Raw genomic sequence first — 24129 nt, 5'->3', positions numbered from 1 at the left:
TGTGATTACAGCCATGATCATTGCTAATGTTTTAGTTGCTCGGACGAACTCCTATGTTCACACTACGTCCTCCTCAAGTTGGTCTGATAAACTGAAAGCGAGGTTAAGTACATTAAGGGCAGAAACGGAGCAAACGCCCCTTTCTTATCCTTCTGATAGCATCAGTCCAGGACAGGAGCCTTCAGGAGAAAGTAATCGTATTTGTTTACCGGACGAAAATGCCCCCTCACCTGAGTCCAGACTTGAGGCCGAGTTGGGTAGAAGTGATTTTCCCTCACCCGAGTCTAGACTTAAGCCAGATTTGGGAAGAAGTGATTTTATTGTGGACGATATTTTAGCGATAGATGCCATTGAAGATGAACGCCAAGTGGTCCGGGAAGACTTAGAGCGTGTCAGTGAAATAGCCAGGTTCATTTTATCGTTTGATAAGGAACCCCAGAACAATACGATCAATTCCTTGGATTCAGAGCCGATGAAGCAGTCTTCGTCATTAAATGAAACTAAAGCAGCAGCATCAAATGAGACTGAAAAATATTACGAAGCTATGGGTAAGTATTGTCGGAAGTAGCAAGTTTAAAAAATAATGCAGTGTGTTTATGCTGGTTTGTAAACTAATTGTGTGCCTTCATTCTTCATTTAAATTGCAGTTTGTTCGTCATATGCATGCGCTTATCCACCATATTACTTATTAATACGTTCATCTTTATCGATGGTTGTGCGTAGGTTGAGGTAACCCAACTCGAAACTACTATACTCAATTTTTTTTATTAAGGCGCATTTGCACTGACTCGCAGCGGTGCCCTTTTAGCTCGGAAAAGTTTCCGGTAAATGTGTAGGAGAGCTCCGCGCTCGATTTAAAAGTTTCTAAAAGTAGAAAACGAAAGAAAACAGTAAATTAGAGCTACAGTTACCTTCAAACTGTGAGATAATCCTCCTACAACCACCTAACTCTTACACAGAAAATGTAAGCATAAACCTACTACTACAATTATGGGGGACCCCAGTGGGAAGCGGGGTTTTTGGGTGGGGGGAGGAGGAGAAAAGTGATTTTTCGGGGCACTACCGAACCTAATACAACTACCTACCCTACCCTGGGGGCCATGTACCCCTACCTAGGCCTACCGGGGGGGCTCCGCCCCCCCTGCGACCCCCCCTTAAGGCCACAGTAATTTTCAGGGCACCACCGAACCTAAGACACCCACCTAACCTAGCCTATGGGGCCCTGTACCCCTACCTAGGCCTACCGGGGGGGGGGGGCCTCCGCCCCCCCTGCAACCCCCCCTTAAGGCCACATTGAGTTTCAGTTCAAACGAAACAAATTCAAATGATAACGCCTTTTGCAAAAAAAGGAACACAAACTTTAAATTATTCTCAATATCTAACTTACCTTTGAAACAAGACACGAAAAAATTGCACCTCCTCTTCCTTTTCCCACGAGTAACCACACTACGATCACACTGGAATGCTAATTTGTTGTAATCTATACGGCACACATTTTCACAATTAGGGCACTTTTTCTCTGCCAAAATCAAACCATGACGTTGAGCAAATGCAATTAGCAATTCAACTTTCCCTGAATAATGTACACAAAATCCCCATAAGAAATAAAGCAATTGTCACAAGTGACACAGTCGGAACGGGATGAAGGTCCTGCTAATTACTCCATACTTCACGGCAAAATGATCTTTTCAGTTTGAAGGGAGATCCGAGACGTGCAAAAATATTCCTCCGCGGAACTTCACGTAAACTGTGGTAACTGGTGGAAAAATAGCAGGGATAAGTGAAGTAATAAGTGTCAGCATTGGCTAGATTTGTAAAAACCGCCATGATTGGTTTTCAAACAGTGTGACGTCAAGAAAACACCTGTTATTGGTTAGAATAGCATTGAGAACTAGTTTGCCATACGCAGTAAGGCGGTGAAACAGCTCATTTTAGCCAAGACATCACACAGTAAACAAAAACAAACACTTAGAAAAAATCCAGGTGAAACATAACTATACACACGAATATCTTCGTTAAATAGAAGCTGCTCATATATTGACTATTATATAAGCGTTCTATATGATATAATAGTGAATTGTAGGTGTTTAAATTCGTCAAGATCTTCCGCGGAGCTCTCCTACACATTTACCAAGTTTCCTGTTATCTGGTTGGTTAGAATTATCTTGTCCAACCAATCGGCGATCAGGAAACTTTTCCGAGTTAAAAGGGCACCTCTGCTAGTCGGTGCACATCTGCCTCGCTAAAAAGAATTGACTATAGATAGCTACCCGCACCTTGCAAGAAAATAAACAGCCCTATCCGAATTAGGATGAATTGTAGCAAACCAACCCTGGCATGACATAGCCTAGTTTGCTAGGTTTTAATTACATAGGAGAGCTTCACCTCTTATTGTATGGATTTTCTCACTAGAAAATATGGGGTTTAAGGAACCAGAATTTAACATAAACATAATTGTGTTTGGTAGGAAAACTTAAGGTGTGTGGTTTGCCCTAATATTCATGGACAGCAATGGATGAAACAAGATAGCGAGTAGGAAAAAGAAATGGTGGATTTGTTTAGAAATTAGTGCATCATGCATATACCTTCTCCCCTCAATGTCAAATTAAAGTTATGATCACGTACCCTATAACCTAACTTGGCCTAGGCTATTATAAATCAATGCTGCTTTGTCATTCAGTAGTTCCTAAAGTAGCATATAGCTTGCAAAATGATTGGGTATTATCATAGTTCTGGTTGGGACAACATTTCCTCATAAGAAATAAAACTACGAGTTTCTTACGTGACTGTACTATCTTCCTGGCTAGTACAGTGGTAACGTGTTTGCCTTGCATTCCATGGCACCAGATTGATTCCAGCCTTGGACCATAAGTTTGCTCTTTACTTGGGGGGTCACTGCTGTGGTTGGGTACCACACTGGGGGCTGGACTTCCCAAACTGACATTCTGGTGAACATCTATCGAGGAAACTATTTGACTCCTTTATCTTTACTTAATTTTCCATTCTCGTCAATGAAATGCCATGTTTTCTTCGTGGGTGCAGTAGGCCATCTATGAATCTCTGGTAGCTATTCCTGAATAGGCCAATGACAGGTATTTCTAATAACTGAACATGTGTAATGACTTTTTTCTCTCTATCAGTGAGTGCTTTCCATCACTTGGAGTGTCTGGATTGCTTCTCAAAAGTAGAAAAATATCTCCGGAATAGTGACCACATAGTTGATGTGCGCTGCACCTCATTGTACCACTTGCCAGAACAAAGGAGCAATGAGATATTTATTTGTGGCTGAAGGGAGCCACAGTGGAGCAAAGGCCAGTGGAGTAATGTCAAGTAAATTATAGATAAATTAGCGTAATCATATTTTGATAGCGACCCACGCTCGTGGTATAGGCTATGCAGTACATCCATGTACCACTTGTCATAACATATGCGCAACGAGGAAAACTATTTGTGAGCAAAGCGAGCTGTGGTGGAGCATAAACTCCCCACATGCTCACGGCAAATCTGGCACTTCAGTAATAAGTGCGTAACAGATGAGTTAAAGAAATTATTTTAACACTATTGCCTACATTAATTTATCAAAGCATTGCTAAGGAAAGTTATTAGGATTGTACCATAGATGCAAAAGATATACAAAATGTGCGGGCAGGGAAGACGAAAATTCACAAATGTCTTGATTTTCTTAAATTGTAAAAGGCACATGACACTTAGCCTATGCCTGGCCTGAGAAGAGAACAATTATTGCATCCAATTTCATTAACATTATCTTGATATGACTTGGCTGTAACATTGTCTTGATATGACTTGACTGTCTGTGTAAATTACCAAGATATACGTACGTATCATCCCATTAAAAGCCTTTGGTGGAGGTAGAAGGGAATTGGTTTACTGTAGGCTAATTCTCATGAAATACAGTTGCATCCTTGGGTATTATTATAGAACAACACGGAAAAAGCCTTACTAACAAAGAAATGGGGTTTATATTGGAAGAACTCCTGTTTTCTTTGAAAATTAACTTTACTTCTGCTGCAAATATATAGTTAATAAGGTAAACCCTAATATATCCTATGGTAATGGTGGCCACCCAGTGGGAATCGTGAGTTTTAGGTGAGGAAAATTAACTGAGGAATCTATAAATAATGGTTAAACTAACCTTTTGCTCTTTCTTCTCTGCATTTTTCTTTGGGAGCCATTATAAATCCACAATAAATTACACAAAGTATTGGCATCCTATTCCCCAAAAATATTTCTCTATTTTGTTTAACTTTTACAAACCGCATGTATCCGCTCCGGTTCATTTATTTGTACATACATTGCTGCGTATTTTTCATCCGCGCCAGTCACCTTTACCCTCCACAACATTACCAGGGATTTCTAATAGACCCCGATGATCCCCAATCTTTCACGTCTCAATCATAGAGTAAGGAGTTATTTGTGATTTACCTAGTTTGTGACCTGGGTAGGGGAGTCCGAAGGGCTTATCACCTTGCTACTGTAGGTCTGTGACCTGGGAAGGTGGGTCCTGGGATCTTGTCCCCTGGCTACGTCTGTGGCCTTGGAAGGGGAGTACTGTATTGTAAACCCCCCCCCCCCCCCCCCTGCCAGTAGTATTTTTACCTAGAAACTATTAGTTTAGGGTTTGTTAGGTTTTGTACCCTTTTACAAATCTTGAAAGTTGTAAATGATGTTTTTACTTGTTTTCCTCCACAAAAAGTCCCCAGTTCCCACCTGTGTTAGTTGGGTATGGGGGTGAATTATGGGAGAACGGTTTATTTGCAGTTGAAGGAAGGTTAAATTCATAGAAAACACTATTTACCATGGGAATTTTTTTAAATTTTATTTTTCAATATTAATCTTGCCCGATGATCATGTAGCTGTCAACTCTGTTGCCCGACAGAAAAAATCTAAGGTCGGGATACGCCAGCGATCGCTATACAGGTGGGGGTGTACATCAACAGCGCCATCTGTCGAGCAGGTACTCAAGTACTTCTTGTCAACAAGAACTCAATTTTTCCTCTGTCGTGCCACCGGCAAGACCTACTTGGATACGCTGTTGTTTCTGGAGTTGTTTTTCACGATTTTGGTGATGTATTCGCTCTAGATTTTAGCCTTCGCTATTCAGGAACCTTTATCATTAGCTTATCAAGCTTTTTGATTAGATTTGGATTAATTGTTAATGAACTTTGCTAGTTTTTGGATTTCCCCCTTGACTATTTCTGGAATTCAAGATGTCTGACCATTTTCAAGTCCCTAAGTACAGGCAGTGTAGTGTTAGGGCTTGTTCTAGGCGTCTTCCGAAGGCCTCCATAGATCCTCACACCGTTTGTTCCAATTGTAGGGGTAAATCCTGTCAATTGGAAGATCGATGTGAGGAATGCGCTGGGCTTTCGGAATTCGATTTTAACGAATTCCTAAAGAATGCACGTAGGCTAGAGAAGGATAGGATCAGGAGGAGTTCTTCTCGCTCTTTTGATTTTTCCTCTCCCCATGCCCCTCAACCTACTCCTTCCCCTGTAGTGGTGACTCCCGACCCTGCTACTAGTGCTCAACCCTCCATGGCGGACATGATGCGTGCCATTCAGGCTCTTGGTGACAGAGTGGAGTCATTAGCTAATGACCGTAATCAACTTTTGGCCGATGTCAAAGAGTTGAAAGCGCAAAGTGCAGTGGGAAGTGTAGTGAGTGCAAGTGAAGTGAAAAGTGTCAGTGTCAGTGTTGCGCATGAGAGTACTCCTGTACGTGCTAGTCGTCCTCCCAGTCCGGGACCTCTTGCAAGCTCCCAAGCCCAGGGGAGAAGCAATGTCGAAGGACCAAAGGGTTCGACAGGCCTTGATCAGCGTACGGATGTACCCTCAGTGGTTGCGGACGTATCTGTCAGAGATCGTCCCATCCACAAACAGACGAATGAGCCCTGTCATTCCTCGTCTGTGGAAGAAGTTTCGAGGAAGAAACGTTGGACCAAGGTCTCACGACCTCTCAAGCGTAAGGTCCCTTCCGAGCGAGTCCAACGGCCCAGGTGTAGCCACTGGGTCAGTTCGGACTCGCCGCAGTCTTCCGAAGACTGCACACCTCCCAAGAGAGGTAGAGTGGTTCCGCAGCAGGCAACTACTCCGTCTGTTGCCGCACTAACCACGGTAGACCCTAAGTGGTCCATGCTGCAGACTATGCAGTCTCAGCTTGCTTCCTTCATGCAGGAGTATGACACTGCACCTGTTAACCTACAACCTGCCACGGTTGTGCGCTCAGCAGATACTGCGGCTGCCTGCTCCCACACTCCACCTGTGAGAGCTCCACCACCGATGCGCAGTCGACCCTGCCAGACGCATGTTCATGCTGCACCCTCCGTTGACATGCGTGAGCTTCCGCATCGGCAGTGGGAAGGTGCTGTAGAGCTGCCGTGTTTTGACGCATTGCGGCATGCTCCGCAACCCATGCGGCATGCTCCGCAACCCACGGCAGTCCCTCCCACGCACCAGCACTCCGCTTTTGTTGTTGCCTGCTCGCAGACTGACCAGCAGCGGCATGATGTTGGATCCGCAGCAGCTACGCATGCACCCGTGCTGCTGGATTCAGCCATTCAGCTTTCTGCTCCACCTTTGCCACTTCCTCCTCAGCTTTCGGATGATGGAGTATCTGATGACGACGAAGCTGCGCATTTGGACGATCCGCACTCCGACTTAGAAGAACCCAAGTCTACGCCTCCCTCCTTAGACTTTAGGAAAGTCCTTGCCCTGTTCAGGGACTTGTATCCGGAACAGTTTGTGTCTGCAACCCCTCGCTCTCCTCCCTCCGAGTTTGCGTTAGGCATGCAGTCAGCAGCTCCTGCCTTCACCAAACTCGTTCTCGCACGCTCATCCAAGAGAGCTTTGAGGGTTATGGGAGAGTGGTTGCAGTCCAAGAAGCAGCTAGGAAAGACTGCTTTCATCTTTCCGCCTACCAAGCTTGCTTCCAAATCAAGCGTCTGGTATGTCACGGGAGAGGAACCCGGCTTGGGAGTTCATGCCTCTGCCCAGGGCGACTTCTCAAGTCTGGTTGACTCTCCCCGCAGGCTGACTATGAGACGATCTAAGATTTGCTGGTCCTTTTCTGACATGGATCATCTGTTGAAGGGAGTTTTTCGTGCTTTTGAGATCTTCAACTTCCTCGATTGGTGTTTGGGAGCTTTAAGCAGAAAGACTTCCCCTTCGGATAAGGACTCGGCCATGCTTATCATGTCTAGCATGGACAAGGCCATTCGGGATGGGTCTGGTGAGCTTGCGGCTTCGTACGTGTCGGGAGTGCTTAAGAAGAGAGACCATCTTTGCTCATTCTTGTCTGCTGGGATCACTCCATGCCAGAAGTCGGAGTTGTTGTTTGCTCCGCTTTCCAAGTGTCTCTTTCCGGAAGAGCTGGTCAAGGGGATGGCTGCCTCGTTGATCCAGAAGGACACCCATGACCTGGTGGCGTCCTCCGCACGTAAGGCCAAAGCTTTACCTTCCGTGCCTAGACCTAGGATGGACACACCAGCGTCTAGGTTTATCCCGCCCTTTCGTGGCAGAACCTCCAGCAGAGGAGGTACCCGTGCCGACAGTCATCGTGGCAAATTGAAGAAGGGTTCCAAGTCCTCAAAAGGCAGAATCTGACTGCCTACCTCTCCAGACAGCAGTGGGAGCCAGGCTCAAGAACTTCTGGCAGGCTTGGGAGAACAGAGGTGCAGACGCTCAGTCTGTGAAGTTACTAAGGGAGGGGTACAGGATTCCGTTCTGCCGCAGTCCCCCTCTAGCAACTTCTCCCATCAACCTCTCTCCCATCTACAAGGAGAAGGACAAGAGGCTAGAGTTGCAACAAGAGGTGTCGCTCTTGCTACAAAAGGGAGCGGTAGTCATAGTCCGGGCTTCTACAACCGTCTCTTCCTGGTAGCGAAGAAGACAGGAGGTTGGAGACCGGTGCTGGACGTCAGTGCTTTCAACGCTTTTGTCACCAAGCAGACGTTCACAATGGAGACGACGAAGTCGGTCCTAGCAGCGGTCAGGAAGGAAGACTGGATGGTCTCGTTGGACCTGAAAGACGCATACTTTCATGTCCCCGTCCATCCAGACTCCCAACCTTTCCTAAAGTTCGTCTTTGGAAAGGTCGTGTACCAGTTCCAAGCCCTGTGCTTTGGCCTAAGCACGGCACCTCTTGTGTTTACGAAACTGATGAGGAATGTTGCCAAATTCCTTCACTTGGCAGACATCAGAGCCTCCCTCTATTTGGACGACTGGCTTTTAAGAGCTTCGTCAAGTCGTCGCTGTCTGGAGAATATCAGATGGACTATGGATCTGACCAAGGAATTGGGTCTCCTGGTCAATATAGAGAAGTCCCAGCTCGTCCCATCTCAAACCATTGTCTATCTAGGTATGGAGATTCAGAGTCGAGCTTTTCGGGCTTTTCCGTCGGCCCCCAGGATCAGTCAAGCCCTAGAATGCATCCAGAGCATGCTGAGAAGGAACCGATGTTCAGTCAGGCAGTGGATGAGTCTAACAGGGACGCTTTCATCGCTGGCCCAGTTCATCGAGTTAGGCAGACTCCACCTCCGCCCCCTTCAGTTTCATCTAGCTGCTCACTGGAGAAGGGACATGACGCTAGAAGCGGTCTCAGTGCCCATTTCCGAAGAGATGAGGTCTTCACTGACGTGGTGGAAGAACAGCATTCTTCTCGAGGAAGGTCTACCATTGGCTGTTCAGACCCCCAACCACCGTCTCTTCTCGGACGCATCGGACACGGGCTGGGGTGCGACACTGGACGGACAGGAATGCTCGGGCACGTGGAATCAGGAGCAAAGAACACTTCACATCAACTGCAAGGAGCTATTGGCAGTTCATCTGGCCTTGATAAACTTCAAGTCCCTCCATCTAAGCAAGGTGGTGGAGGTGAACTCCGACAACACCACAGCCTTGGCGTACATCTCCAAGCAAGGAGGGACTCATTCGAGGAAGTTGTTCGAGATCGCAAGGGACCTCCTCACTTGGTCAAAAGATCGAAAGATTTCGCTGGTAACGAGGTTCATTCAGGGCGACATGAATGTCATGGCAGATCGCCTCAGCCGGAAGGGTCAAGTCATCCCCACAGAGTGGACCCTTCACAAGAATGTTTGCAGCAGACTATGGGCCCTGTGGGGCCAGCCCACCATAGATCTATTCGCTACCTCGATGACCAAGAGGCTCCCGATGTATTGTTCACCGATTCCAGACCCAGCAGCAGTTCACGTGGATGCCTTTCTTCTGGACTGGTCCCATCTAGACCTGTATGCGTTCCCTCCATTCAAGATTGTCAACAGGGTACTACAGAAGTTCGCCTCTCACGAAGGGACACGGTTGACATTGGTTGCTCCCCTCTGGCCCGCGAGAGAATGGTTCACCGAGGTACTGCAATGGCTAGTGGACGTTCCCAGGACTCTTCCTCTAAGAGTGGACCTTCTGCGTCAGCCGCACGTAAAGAAGGTACACCCAAGCCTCCACGCTCTTCGTCTGACTGCCTTCAGACTATCGAAAGACTCTCAAGAGCTAGAGGCTTTTCGAAGGAGGCAGCCAGAGCGATTGCCAGAGCAAGGAGGACATCCACTCTCAAGGTCTACCAGTCTAAATGGGAAGTCTTCCGAAGCTGGTGCAAGGCGAATGCAGTATCCTCAACCAGTACCTCTGTAACGCAGATAGCTGACTTCCTTTTACATCTAAGGAACGTAAGATCCCTATCAGCTCCTACGATCAAGGGTTACAGAAGCATGTTGGCAGCGGTCTTCTGCCACAGAGGCTTAGATCTTTCCACCAACAAAGATCTACAGGACCTCCTTAGGTCTTTTGAGACATCAAAGGAGCGTCGGTTGGCCACACCAGGCTGGAACCTAGACGTGGTTTTAAAGTTCCTGATGTCAGCAAGGTTCGAACCGCTTCAATCAGCCTCTTTTAAGGATCTCACATTGAAGACTCTTTTCCTCGTTTGCTTAGCAACAGCTAAAAGAGTCAGTGAGATTCACGCCTTCAGCAGGAACATAGGTTTTACATCTGAAACGGCTACATGTTCCTTGCAGCTTGGTTTTTTAGCTAAAAACGAGCTTCCTTCTCGTCCTTGGCCCAAGTCGTTCGAGATCCCAAGCCTGTCCAACTTGGTTGGGAACGAACTAGAGAGAGTACTTTGCCCAGTAAGAGCTCTTAAGTACTATTTAAGACGTACAAAGCCATTACGAGGACAATCAGAAGCTTTATGGTGTTCTATCAAGAAACCTGCTTTACCGATGTCTAAGAACGCAGTTTCTTATTACATCAGGCTTTTGATTAGAGAGGCCCATTCTCATCTGAAGGAAGAAGACCTTGCTTTGCTGAAGGTAAGGACACATGAAGTTAGAGCTGTCGCTACTTCAGTGGCCTTCAAACAGAACCGTTCTCTGCAGAGTGTTATGGATGCAACCTATTGGAGAAGCAAGTCAGTGTTCGCATCATTTTACCTCAAAGATGTCCAGTCTCTTTACGAGAACTGCTACACCCTGGGACCATTCGTAGCAGCGAGTGCAGTAGTAGGTGAGGGCTCAACCACTACATTCCCTTAATCCCATAACCTTTTTTTTAATCTTTCTCTTGAAATGCTTTTTATTGTTGTTTTTTGGGTTGTACGGAAGGCTAAGAAGCCTTCCGCATCCTGGTTGATTTGGCGGGTGGTCAAATTCTTTCTTGAGAAGCGCCTAGATTAGAGGTTGTGATGAGGTCCTTTAGTATGGGTTGCAGCCCTTCATACTTCAGCACCTAGGAGTCGCTCAGCATCCTAAGAGGATCGCTAGGCTCAGTAAGGAAGACGTACTTAAAAAAGGCAGAGTAATGGTTCAAGTCGACTTCCTTACCAGGTACTTATTTATTTTATGTTTGTTATTTTGAATAACTGCTAAAATGAAATACGGGATACTTAGCTTCTAATGTTAACATGTATGCTGGTCTCCACCCACCCCCCTGGGTGTGAATCAGCTACATGATCATCGGGTAAGATTAATATTGAAAAATGTTATTTTCCTTAGTAAAATAAATTTTTGAATATACTTACCCGATGATCATGAATTTAAGGACCCTCCCTTCCTCCCCATAGAGAACCAGTGGACCGAGGAGAAAATTGAGTTCTTGTTGACAAGAAGTACTTGAGTACCTGCTCGACAGATGGCGCTGTTGATGTACACCCCCACCTGTATAGCGATCGCTGGCGTATCCCGACCTTAGATTTTTTCTGTCGGGCAACAGAGTTGACAGCTACATGATCATCGGGTAAGTATATTCAAAAATTTATTTTACTAAGGAAAATAACATATTAGAGATGATTTCCTGTGGTGTTCTATAATTTTTACCTGCTGTACTTTTGCTAAAGGTGGATAGTTATTAGATGTTTTTATTATTAAAATTTGTCAACAGCTTGCAAGAATTTTGGCTGAATAGGCCTACTTTGAACTTTATCCGGCATAGAATTTTGAGTAATGAATCTCTAGCCTTTGGGTTAAAACAGTAATGTGCAGTCTTTATCTTAATTTTAGTTATAAATGCCCCTTTTTTAAATTTCATAAGTTACATAAACATTGTTACTAAGGAGTTATGAAGATAAATTTGTGATGCATGGGGCTTCAACTAGTTCTTTGAATGACTGTGGTACTGTACTGCAGCAAGTACAGTAATTTGTCAGGATATATAGCTTCAGTGATAAGTTTGCTCAAGTTATTAAACTACTACCATGTAGTCTAGATGATTGTGGTTGTATATTATTTTATGGTTGCCTAGATATACAGTAACTTATCACCGGCCAGGCTACGACATTCTTCCATTGGTTTGTGTATGGAACTCTTATCTCAAATTGGACTATGCTGTCATAGGAACCATTTAGATATGGTCCATCATTAGATAGCTTGTGGCACTCCAGTGACTGGATAGCTTGCCCTTGTGTAACTGATCAGCCCAGAGGACTCCTATGACTGGGGAGCTTGTAGTACCCACATAAATGGTTGGCCTGCACCCTGTAGGCCTACAGGAACTGGCGATTGGTTAGTTGTACCCATGATAGGTCGGTTGTACCCGTTGCTGGGGAGTCTAGTATGATGGGTCGGATGTCTTATTGTGACACACCAGTGACTTGATAGTTGAGACGATCCTAGGAATAGGTTAAATTGTGGATAACCTAATAATTCTGGTCTGTATGATTCAGACCTATAAATTGTTTTTGACAGTGTATTTTTCTGTAGTACCCAAACAAATGTTCTGAGCATTACCCTAAGAAGTTGGTTAAACGCTATTGTGGGACTCCAATGTAACTGGTTAGGCTATGACGTGCCAAAAATCTTAAAATCCAACAACTAATGTATATAATATTTAAGGCAAATGTAACTTTTAACTTTTTAATGATATGGAGTGCTGTATCGGTCTAGGCAGTGGCATTCATAAACGTTTGAGTCTTAAATTTGATTTTAGGTCATAAAGTCCCTAACCATAGTGAATACAATATTGGAAATTATACAGAACCTTAAACATTATTATAGTGGGCATAGGAATACGTTTAAATATGCTTTCAGTGTTCACAACAAAGTAGACTTGGTAGAATGGTTATCCACCATGACTTTGGATGGGATGCCTGAAAATCCACAGGAAAGGCTGTTTGTAAACATAAAATAAAGTGCTAATATAAAATTGCTTTCATTCTAGGTTGAAATGTTTTAACGTATACAATTATGTATTCCATAACCCTATGATGACCACAATAGAACACCGTGGTATTTGGGTGCAAAGTACTAAACCTAGAAAAATTAAATAATTCATTATAATCTAACCTAACCTAGAGAACTTGGTATTTAGATGAAAATAATAAAAACTACAAGAATTTAAGGTTACATCATGGTCTAATCCTAATATAAAGCACAGGTCACTAGTACGGTCTTGACTACCATCTTTATATTTGTAGTAAAGCTCATATGCGTCACTACATAAGGCCAAGGAAGAGGGAGGGTCTTAAGACCACACATCACTAACCCCTTTTTTGGGAGAGGGGGAGGTTGTTAATGTGGTGTGTGGTTTCCGAGAACTAATCTCGGAAACATTTAGAGGAGAGGCATGTACCCTATTACACACACTTCTCCAACCCAAAAAACAATTACAGTACTGTAGTTTATATGCACCTGATGGGCATCAAATAACAGGCTAAAACTGTCATCAGGGGAGATGATCTCAGGGAGGGAGCTAGATACCAGTCATGTTGAGTCTGTTGAAGGGTATGCATGAGAGGTTTCCTCTTTGTTTGGGTTGCCTCCCATTGTGCCATGAACTATCCAAGCTCCACATTCCCATGTATTGCTCTGATTTATTTCATGTAGTACAGTATCTAATTATTACTATTGTCCTGACCCACCCGTAAAGTTCTGTAAGTCCTAAGATGCATATTAGTAAAAAATACCTATGAAGGAGAAATTTTTTCCAACATCGTGGCTTTTGATGAGGGAGGTAATTTGAATCTGGGTATAGCCGTATAGAAAGGTGCTTGAATGTCTTGTTATTTTAAAGAGTATCTTTTGCAGGCATGGATATCTACAGGGTTGAAAGTGGACATGGTTTGCTATCTGTTAACGGTAAAGTTATGAATGATAAGATCCTGCATGTGGAGAGGCTTTTTATATTTTTATTTGAAATAAGAGGCAGGTGTCAAAATCAAAAGGCAGCTGGGAGTGATGATGTGGAACTCATGTTCTCTACATAAGTAAAATTGTAAATCTTTATTTTTTTCCTTTAATCAAACACCAGAAAAACCCTGTTATATTAAAAATAAAGCAATTCTGGTTACGTTAGCTGACCTGTCCTCAAATATCATCCAGTACCTCATCTAACACAAGAACATTTATTGTATCTACAGTAGTGTGTGGTTAAAATCTACAATATCCATAACTGAAAAAGTACAGCTCAAATGTTTCTTTATATATAATGTAACAATAAGTAAAAAAAATAATTTCATGAGTCCACTTGACTTGCAACCTTCAATCCCTAAAGAAGCATAACTTTTCACCCCCCCTAATTGATATCTTTTAACAGAGTTAAGTAGCCTATTTAGATTACCTTCATTATTGATATCAGTCTTGGAAAAATCTGTTAAGGGAGTATTCAGGCTAAAGTCAGTGGTTGGTTTACTGTGAAAGCTAGTGTTTAATTATCTTAATTGCAGCATTGCAACCATAATTGTCTATTTTAATCAACACAAATTTTGAGAAGTCCTATTTGCTTACATTTTCCTTAGACTATTTTATTTTAAGATAGGCAATTCTTGTATTTCCCTGTACATGCATGTCCATCAGAAGTGCTGGTGTAATGATAGTTTAACCTCATTTATCAATATTTGCATAATTCACTGACCAAATGATTTAAAAGAAATATGTATATCTAAAAAGATTCTGATTTTTAAGGTTGTGGTATGAAAAACGTGGATCCTGTTCAGGCTCGAATTTTGGGCGGCGAAGTATCTGCTTATGGAGAGTGGCCTTGGCAAGTAGCACTGGTGCATGTTGCATCAGGGAAACCCTTCTGTGGTGCCTCTCTTCTCAACACACGCTTCTTACTTACAGCAGGACATTGTGCCTCCATGTATGTCTTTTAAATTATAGATATGTATCTATACTTAGCCTGTTTGAGTGGATTTATAGTCAGTACTGTATGTTTGGTGCTTCTAAAAATCTTTATCTGGCATTCACTGAATAGTATGTCAGATTAACTATTTTACTACTTAATAATATTAGATAGATTGAATTAAGATCATGATTCGATACCATTCAATATTGTACTCTACTTATAAATGTCATTGAAATTAGGTGTGCTTACGATTCCTGTAATAATATCGGCCAATCTTTTACTTTCCAGACTACCTGCCTATAGCATCCATGCCTGGCTTGGGGCTCATGTTTTAACAAATCGTCAGGAAAAGGGCCGTGTAGTAAGAGAAATATCCCACATTATTGTCCATGAAAAATTTGTCCGCAATAACCTAATGAATGATATTGCGCTTTTACGAATGGAAGAGCCTGTTCAACTAAGCTATAGCATTCGTCCTGTTTGCTTGCCTGATGTTCGTAAGTTTCCTATTCTGAATCACAAATTTTAGAACTTTTACTTCATAGAATGGTAGTATTAACATTTTCCAAAATTCATTAAGGTATGTATGGAAATTATTCATAGAGGGATTGAAAATGGGTGAATATTATATCATCAGTTTATCACAAACATTGTTAAGGAACTTCCTGCAATAGAGAGCAGCTGTGGCAATAGAAACTCCATTACAGAAGTAAAGTGTAAGGTCTTGTGTATTTCATGTTTATAACTACTCTATTTCACTGTTGGCACTGGCATTTCAACATGCTGATGAAGATAACTGAATTTGGAAATTTTTTTTTTCAAGATCTTTCCATCAATTATTGAACATTGATGCTGTAAATTAAAATAAATTGAGGAATCAGAAATATTCCAGCCACTATCAAGGAATATGACAATGGAGATCATAAAAATGTATTAGTAGCAGCTTACAGTGAATTCCTTGGGGGGGGGGGGGAATGAACAGCTAGAGAGATACTGAACAGTTTTATTCTCAGAATGTTATATCAGGATTATGGTTACATATAGGTGAATAATGCATCATTTTAGAGATTTAGCCAAATTAGTATCTGAATTTTACTTCAGAAGTTTAATTGCTCCCCAAAAAGAAAGATATTTTCCTAGAACACATGTCAAGTATTACATTCTTTTATTTTTTTTTATTAACTTAATTTTTTTTCTCTTCAGAGGAATGGGATGAAAACATTTATAATGGAACAAGTAGAAGCCACGGTATAGTTGTGGGATGGGGACTTACTAAAGAACTGGGAGAAAGGTCTCCAATTTTGTTACAGGTAAGTCGCTAGTGAACCTTCTCTTTCTAGTTTGTCTTGGTTTCCACAGTTGTTGATATGTAAATAAACTGTCTCAAAGTCCCTTAAATAATACTGAAAGTCAATATTTTCATGGTACAGTAGCCAGAATTGAGTTTTTTTTTTTTCATTTTGCACTAATTTATACCAGAAACCACAGTAAGGGAGACATTAAGTAACATTTAGTTTACTATAGTAATTGTAATATCCCTCATATTTTGCATATCTGCTGGCTTTTTGTGTGTCTAGATTTATCTGATTCTATCAAACCTGTGGAATTAAGCTGCACATTGGAGGTGATGGGCATACTGTTTGTAATTTGAGCAAACTTTTTTATAGTGAAAGTTTGTATTGTAAAATATGTAGGTACTGAAAAGACCCAGGCCTGCCTAACTTAACTGATTAGGAAACCATTCATGGAGATAAATTATTGCTACATTGCAAGGAGTTACAGTGAGATACCAGAAACAAAAATTTTACTTTCTATCCCAATTCACATGAAAAATCTCAAAATTATGAGAAGATATTCTTGGAAATTATTGGAGGCCCAAGTTATTGGCAAACACCTTAATTTATCATAGATTTCTTGACAGTACTCTACAAGTATTGATATTTATTCATTAAAGTACTTATTGGAAATTTCCAGAGCTCACCTTGCTGCCTTTGTCATTAACTGTTGAATATTTTTTTACTATATACAGTACTGTACTATGAAGGTAAGCTTCACAGATTGGTCCCTATCCAATCACCTCAAAATTTGACAAGTACAGTATGGTGTTATTAAATGTTTCAGTAGGTCAATGTGCAAGTGATCATTGATGTAAGAAAAAAAAAATGATGTTATGAATTGAGTGACAAGGTGAGTTGAGCTAAAAGTAAAAAAGTTGTATGATGTTAATAGAAGGAAGAAGTTTGACCAATGTCTGACCGTTCATCACAAAATAGAGAACGGGAAGTGTTGGTATCCTGGATGAATAATAGTCGATCCTTCATGGCCTTTGGTTGATGAAGAGTGGGAATACTGGCCATAGCTATTGCAACAGTGTCTCTATATCTCTCCATTGGGTACCACTAATAATTTTCATGTCTACAAGCTTATACTACTGTTCCAGCTTTTAAGGTGCAGCATTTAAAGAAAAAGTAGCTATATAAATGACAGGTTTATTTTGGGAAAATGTAAATAAATTGAAAGATTTGCAATATAGAGGGGCCCATAGAATGTAAAGAGCTTTTTGTAAGCTTAAAAATGTAACATTGGATAGAATATGTACACAGGAGAGTACTGTATTGTATCCAGTAGTCACCCATGCAAGTTACTAAGGAGACCCCAGGGTCAATCTGCTTTATTGATTAGTGGAGCCGAAAATATTATTATCCAGAAGTGGTCCACAAGAGGATTATAGTAAAGTTAATTGAGTGATTGAACAAAATTCATCCTTTTTTATTTTTTTTTAAGAGAAAATGCAAACAGTGACTAGAATAATTTGACTAGTGGGAGAATGGAACTAGCAGTTACTTGTGCATGAGTAATTATGGCAGGATGAGCTTGAGAGTGCATAAATAAGACAATGTAGGAGGAGCTTCCCGGGGGTTTTAAATCATTCAAAGAATTATGTAAGAAATTCAGACATTTATGCCTGTACAGTAAAGGATCTTGGGGAAAAAATACTTAGGAATTTTTAGATTTACGTTTAAAAGGAGATTGAGAAGTAAAGTGAGATTGCTGAATGTTGATAGTGTTGAAGTTCTTGAATTTGTAGACTTCATGTCTGGAATGAGAAGATAGGAAAAGTAAACAAACCAAAAGCTGAGAGAATATTGAAGATTAAACAAATTAATTTCAATGAGGTTTCATTTTTTTAAGAACAGAGATGGTTAAGATCTGTAAAATGGTCTATAATTTATAATCTTGTGGTTGGGTGGGCTGGGTGTTAGTTGGAGATGAGGAAGCTGATTTGATGGTAATAGAAGTATTACCAAGGAAAGACTGTAATATCTGTAAAGCTCAAGAATGCAAGAAAGGTAGTGGTGAATATTTCCTCATTTTTAAAGTAGTGACCAGTTCCTCTTGAGATTTATATTTGTAGTATGTAAAGTGGCTAGTGGACAGAAGGCAATGGCTTGTAGGCGATTTCTTTAATATGGGGTTCATATTGATTCTTTGTTTTTAAAGAAAAAGTACCTCCTCAATTTAAAATTGTCTATACAGACATTCCACATCCTTACCAGACTCTATTAGCACCTTTAATTATGCAATCAAATGTTCTCCATACACCTCCCCAGAATTGGGATAGTTTGCCTCATAACAGTAAGATTAGAGAATGATTACTAATGTAGACCATTTTACATATCCACCAATTTTTCTGTTGATAACCAATATTCCTGCTATAGACTTTTCTTTTTAACTCTACTGTAGGTGCATCTGCCATTCCTAAATGTATCGAAGTGTCGAGAGGTATACGAGCGAATCAACCCTGTGTCTGAAAAGATGCTTTGCACTTATTATGAAGCCAAGAAAGGTTTAGCAAAGGATTCTTGCAAGGTTAGTGAAACTTTGATACAGAAAGCTTTAATACCAAATGTGTATGGAAGTGAAAGACTAAATTTTCTTCATTATTGATTCCTTGTTGAAGGAAACTTAATCTTGTATCTGAATATTCTTGAAAAAAAATAATGTACTAAGCATATGTAACAAACATAAAATTGTATAGGCACATGCAGTTGGGAGGGAATTAAGTTGTTTGAAAATGTGGCAGATAAAGTAAAATAGCGAATGTGATTGAAGGGTTTTCACTTTTTATTTTATTCCCTATCAGGGGAAAGTATCTTGAAAATAAATGGAATAGATGAGTTTCACTTGAAATTGTAAAAGGGTCAAATATCTTGTCAGTTGTATTCATGATTTTTAGCTTTTAATTCATTCTGCCAAATAAATTTGTAATTCACCATGTCAAGTTGTAAGAGAGATCTATGTTATTCTATTTTACTAAAATCTAATTACTGTGTGTATAATGTACAGTATATCAGTATTACTGAAGAGCACTTTTTCATTGAAATTTGTAATTCATAATATTTCCTGAGATGATAGTACCAACAAGTTTGAATTTAAAGCAGAGGTTGTGATATTTTTAAATAATGATTGGATTGGCCTGAATTCCATATGCATGGCAGCTGTTGAAACTGATGGTCAACATATTCAGTAAAGACTGTTGTTCTCTCTGTAAAAAGGATGTTTCCTTGCAATGTAACTTGCTTGAGACATTATACATTATGTTCAAATCAAATGGATGCCAAATAATGTCAACATTTTTTCCAATTTCATATAGGTTGATGAATTTGAATGATTCCTTTGTGCATCTAGTCATTTTATTACGATTAAGATTATCACTACATAGCTTAAATCCCCAAGATATTTCCTGAGGATAAGCTTGTGTGTAGGGTATTAAAAAATGCTACAAATATAGAAGAATAAAGTACAATAACATGGGAATATATAAAGTTCTTGAGAGATTTCAATATTTTGCTGTCATTGCCCATCTTTGATAAATCTTTTCACGAGAAAAGGTCTTTGTACTTTACTGGTCATGGAGATCTCTTTTAATGAAGACATTTACCTCATAAGGATGTGGCCAAGAGCAGTACGCTATTACATTGACAGAAATTAGCTTGGATTGTATTTATGGATTTGGACTATAACAGCCCATTCAACACCCAAGTGCGTCTAGAGTAAAACTTCAATGCCATTCTAAAGGGTTGGAGATGTATTGTCCTGCAGAACCATGGTGATGCTATCATAATTGGGGCTACTACTCTTGGGCTTCACCAGGTTATTCAAATCATCTTAATGCAAAACAGGTCAGCCATCACCCCAGAACCTTGGTAGCCTTGGATTTTAAAGGCTTAAAGGCTGCTCATGAATGGCAGAGGCAAGGGATAGTGACATTGCCCTAACAAGCAGGACAATGCCCTAGACTGCCCTTGTACATATGATCAGCACCCAAACCCCAGGCAATGACTGCTAATGACTCGGCAGGTAGACCTATAGGCTCCCCCAAACTACCAATCATTAGCTCATAAGGAGGGTGAGATTGCAGACACTAATGGAACTGAAGAGCTTGAGCAGGACTTGAATCCCAGTCTGGCGATCACCAGGCAGAGACGTTCCCTGTAGGTCACAACAACCACAATATTATAACAGGCCAACTGAACTGAATGCTCTTTAATCTTAACCTTGTGGTCATTGACCCAGATCTATTTAGTACATAGATATTAGAAGTGAAATTACGGTTAGTGCTTCTTGCAATACAGATATAGCTTGTGCCCTCCAGATTTCTTAATGGCCCAGTAGATTCCATTATCTGTGTAATGTAGCCTATTATTCTAACCCTCCACTTTCCCCATTGCCATTATCTATTGTAGAGATCTAAAGTGAGGGAAAATGTAATTGGGACAGTTTAAATCCAGTAGGAATAACAAGATTTAAAGTCTTAGAAATGACTGTAGAGCTGGTGTAGAACAATTCACTGGAATGAAATTGGATACATACCATTTGAAATTCCAAAGCATCAGGAGGTTGAAGGAAAGAGACCTATTGAATTTGTAGAAAACCATTTGATAAAGTCCTTGGAGCATGTGATACTCCTCTTACAATCTCCAATGATGTACAGAAATTCCTCGATTGTGATCAAGAAGGTTGTATGATTGGCCTCAATTTTAGTGCTGCCTTTTGATAGTCTTAATCATGAGGCCTGTGTTTTCAAACTCAAACAGTTGGGTGTGAGTCTTTTCTTAGTATCATTATTGAATTTTTAAGTAATAAATTGCAAAGAGTTGTTGATGGGCCCATAGTGAGTATAGGAATGTGATATCTGGTGTTCCTTAAGGTAGCTTTTTACCCCATTACTCTCATACTATATACCCAAAACATGTGGTTTGGCCTAGAAAACAAGTTTGTTGCATATGCAGATGATACTACTCACTCTGCCTCAATTCCATCTCCTGAATGTAGATCTGGGGTTGCTGAATCCCTTAATTGAGATCTAGCTAAAATTAGTGCCTGGTGTAAATTATGTGGGGCATAAAGTTGAATCCAAACAAAAACTCAAAGTATGATTGTAAGTACAGGAGGTCAGTAAGTCAAAGACAGTTGCTCCTCAACATCCTGATCTCAGCATTAATACCGTTTCTTTAAACTCTCTTATTCTACCTTATTTTAAGTATTTTTCTCCTGTCTGGTCTTCAGCTGATGATTCTCATCTTAATTTGTTGGATAGGAACTTATGGTCTATTGAATTTCTTATTCCTGATCTAGATATTAATCTTTGGCACAGTAGTTCAATTACAGCAGTTTGTTATGCATGTTGCATAAGATTTTTCATAATTCTGACCATCCTCTACCAACATATCTTCCATAACAGTAACTTCCTGTTCGTAATTCCAGGTATGCAGCTAATTCTAATAGTCAGGCCTTCTCCATCATGAGACTCAATCCTATACAGTATTCTAGAAGCTTTATTCCAGTTGTGACCAAGTTGTGGAATGATATTCATTCCTAATTGGGTAGTTGAATCAATAGAATTTCAAAAGTTCACACTTGCAGTAAATGTTTTTCTGTTGAACAGGCTGACATCTTTACGGTTTATATACGAAAGATGTTTGAATGTTGTTACTGTTCTAAACATATTTGAATTGTTCATAACTACTTATATAGTTTTTTTTATTTTCTTATTTCCTTCCTCACTGGGCTATTTTTCCCTGTTGGAGCCTTTGGGCTTATAGCATCTTGCTTTTCCAACTAAGGTTGTAGCTAAGCTAGTAATAATACTGTAATATGAATCAAGCTTGCATATATATCAAGAGCTTGGGTAAGGTAAGAAAGAGGAACTTGCACACACAAATGAGGATAATGCTTCAAAGTTAAAATTATGCCATTCACAAAATGCTTGTAGTTCATGAGAAGAATTTTATCTAATAGTTCAGGATAGTTAGTTTTTAGGAAGTTTACTTAAGGATGGCTTCCCCAAATCTGTTGGAAAATACCTGGAGTGATTGCAAAAAGTACTTGGCCTACCAAAGTAAATTTTTCAAGTGCTTCATTAAAGGCTTAAACAATGCTCAGTAGTTGTAAATAAAATAGTGACCCTCTTTAATTACCTGAAATTATATAAAAAATATTGACCCTCTTTAATTACATGAAATTATATAAATTACTATGCAATGTTGATTTCTTTGAGTTTTGCAGTCATTGCTTATCAGCTAAATCTGAATATTTTTTCATGAAATTTGTCACATTTTTATGACATGCTCTTTTTGTCCTAAAGTTTTATTTTATTTTAGTATACAATACCATTGCCTTTCATGTTTTTTTTTTTTTTTTTTATGCATGGGCGATTTCAGACATTTTTATCTCTATGCCTTTAGGCTTACGTGATTCAGTTAACTTTGGTTTACTTGAATTCTGGTTGGAATGTGTGAATTTTGGTTGATTTGTAGTATATGATTAAATTCTTATTTTTCAACTCTCTATTGTAGGGAGATTCCGGGGGACCACTAGTAACAGATGGAGCAGGAGGTCGCTGGACACAGGTTGGGGTGGTAAGCTTTGGTTACGGATGTGGAAGGGAGGGGTACCCTGGTGTTTACACTAGGATTACCCAGTATTTACTTTGGATATATCTAAATATCATCAAGACAGAAGTTACTGTACTATCTTGAATATTTATCCTATGGAGGTCACATTATTACTAAATTCTTATATCCTATTCACATTCTTCATTTTAATGTTTTTACTTGATGGAAGGGAGGGGATATTTAAAATTTTATTTGTGAGGTACCCTCCCTCCAAACTACACTTACGTGGCCAATATTGTATTTGTACTGTACCCAAAGTACAACTTGGCATTATTTAATTAAAGTACTTCAATCTATTTTTCAAGTGGTTACAATCAATAGTTGCAGCTATTCTGTTTGAAGATTGCTTTTATTGAATATATATTCATGATTATCACTTGAATCTGTAATATTTAAGAATCTATTGGCAATTTATTTAATTTTGAGCATCGAAATAACCTAACGGTAATTGCCATTCTCCTAAGTTCTTTTCTCGTGTTTTTATACAGTATAGGGTATTTTAAACGTGTTATACCAGGCTACCCAAATGATAAGTCTTGATCAAAAAAGTTTTATACGAAATTGCAATACTGTAGTTTTGATTCACAGAAAATAGGTTATTCTAACTAGAAAGGTTATAGAGTTCTTGTTAATGTAATACACAACCATAAGGATTTACGTAATAAGATTTATTCATAGAAAGATGTGCTAATTGAATTAATTGTAGAAATTTCTTAAGCATTTGCTGGTCAGTATTCAAATTAGCGTTCAAATATTTTAATCAGTACCATAAATTTCAAGATTTTTATTTCAATCATTTTATGATAAAGGATGGACTTAGTACCATAAATTTCAAGATTTTTATTTCAATCATTTTATGATAAAGGATGGACTTAGTACCATAAATTTCAAGATTTTTATTTCAATCATTTTATGATAAAGGATGGACTCATTGTTCAATTTTATGTGCTGTTGATTTTAAAGAGCTTTTATTAACAAAACCATTTGTTATGGTTTGTATTTTTTATGTAATTGATTTAATTGAATTATTTATTTCAGAATGGGAAGTCTTTATTTTTTTTTTTTACACTAGGGTGGTTTTTATTGGTGCTTGAAAGGCTTCAAAGCACTAGAATGATTTTCAATACTGGATAACTATTTTTAACAATGTTTGTTGATGGTAAATAAACTCTTGTTAGCTATGTTTTATATTGTTTCAGTACCAATGCAGGATGTAAATAGAGTACAGCAGTTACTAGCTGTGCATGGAAGGTTACAAAAAAATTGTGGCTGTAGTAAAGATTTCCCAATTACTGTACAGTATATACACAATGTCCTACTCTTTAAAAAAAAAAATATCTGGAACAAATTCATTGAATTAAAGCAGATTTTAAGTCCTACAAATTTTATGCTTCTGTATTATAAACTTTTCCCTCTTTGCATATATTTCACTTGTTGGATGAAATAAAGATAAAATGCTTAAGGTTTGGTTTACAACTCTGCTGTTTGTCAATCTGCTCTAAAATGTAAGGAAGGCAACTTTAGGATAGTTTTTAACATGATATTTTGCCCTGAGTCACTTAAATATTACATCTACCCTAGCC

At 39.8% G+C, this 24129-nt stretch overlaps 1 protein-coding gene across 1 annotated transcript in view; it reads left to right on the top strand.

The window, feature by feature from the left end:
• The window catches only part of LOC137620641 (trypsin-1-like), a 23891-nt gene extending 160 nt beyond the window's left edge, over nt 1–23731 (top strand). Inside the window, exons 1-6 of the mRNA XM_068350946.1 lie at nt 1–548; nt 14426–14603; nt 14877–15085; nt 15792–15898; nt 18333–18458; nt 22448–23731. The exon at nt 1–548 is cut by the window's left edge and continues 160 nt beyond it. Coding sequence (XP_068207047.1) covers nt 1–548; nt 14426–14603; nt 14877–15085; nt 15792–15898; nt 18333–18458; nt 22448–22630 — 1351 coding nt within the window. The 3' untranslated portion in view covers nt 22631–23731. The remainder of the gene's footprint in view (nt 549–14425; nt 14604–14876; nt 15086–15791; nt 15899–18332; nt 18459–22447) is intronic.
• The last annotated feature ends 398 nt before the right edge of the window (nt 23732–24129 follow it).

This window comes from Palaemon carinicauda, chromosome 27 (assembly GCF_036898095.1).
Source record: "Palaemon carinicauda isolate YSFRI2023 chromosome 27, ASM3689809v2, whole genome shotgun sequence".
NCBI classification, from domain to species: domain Eukaryota; kingdom Metazoa; phylum Arthropoda; class Malacostraca; order Decapoda; family Palaemonidae; genus Palaemon; species Palaemon carinicauda.
Note: the sequence above shows the minus strand (reverse complement) of the source record. Positions and strands in the feature narration are given on the sequence as shown.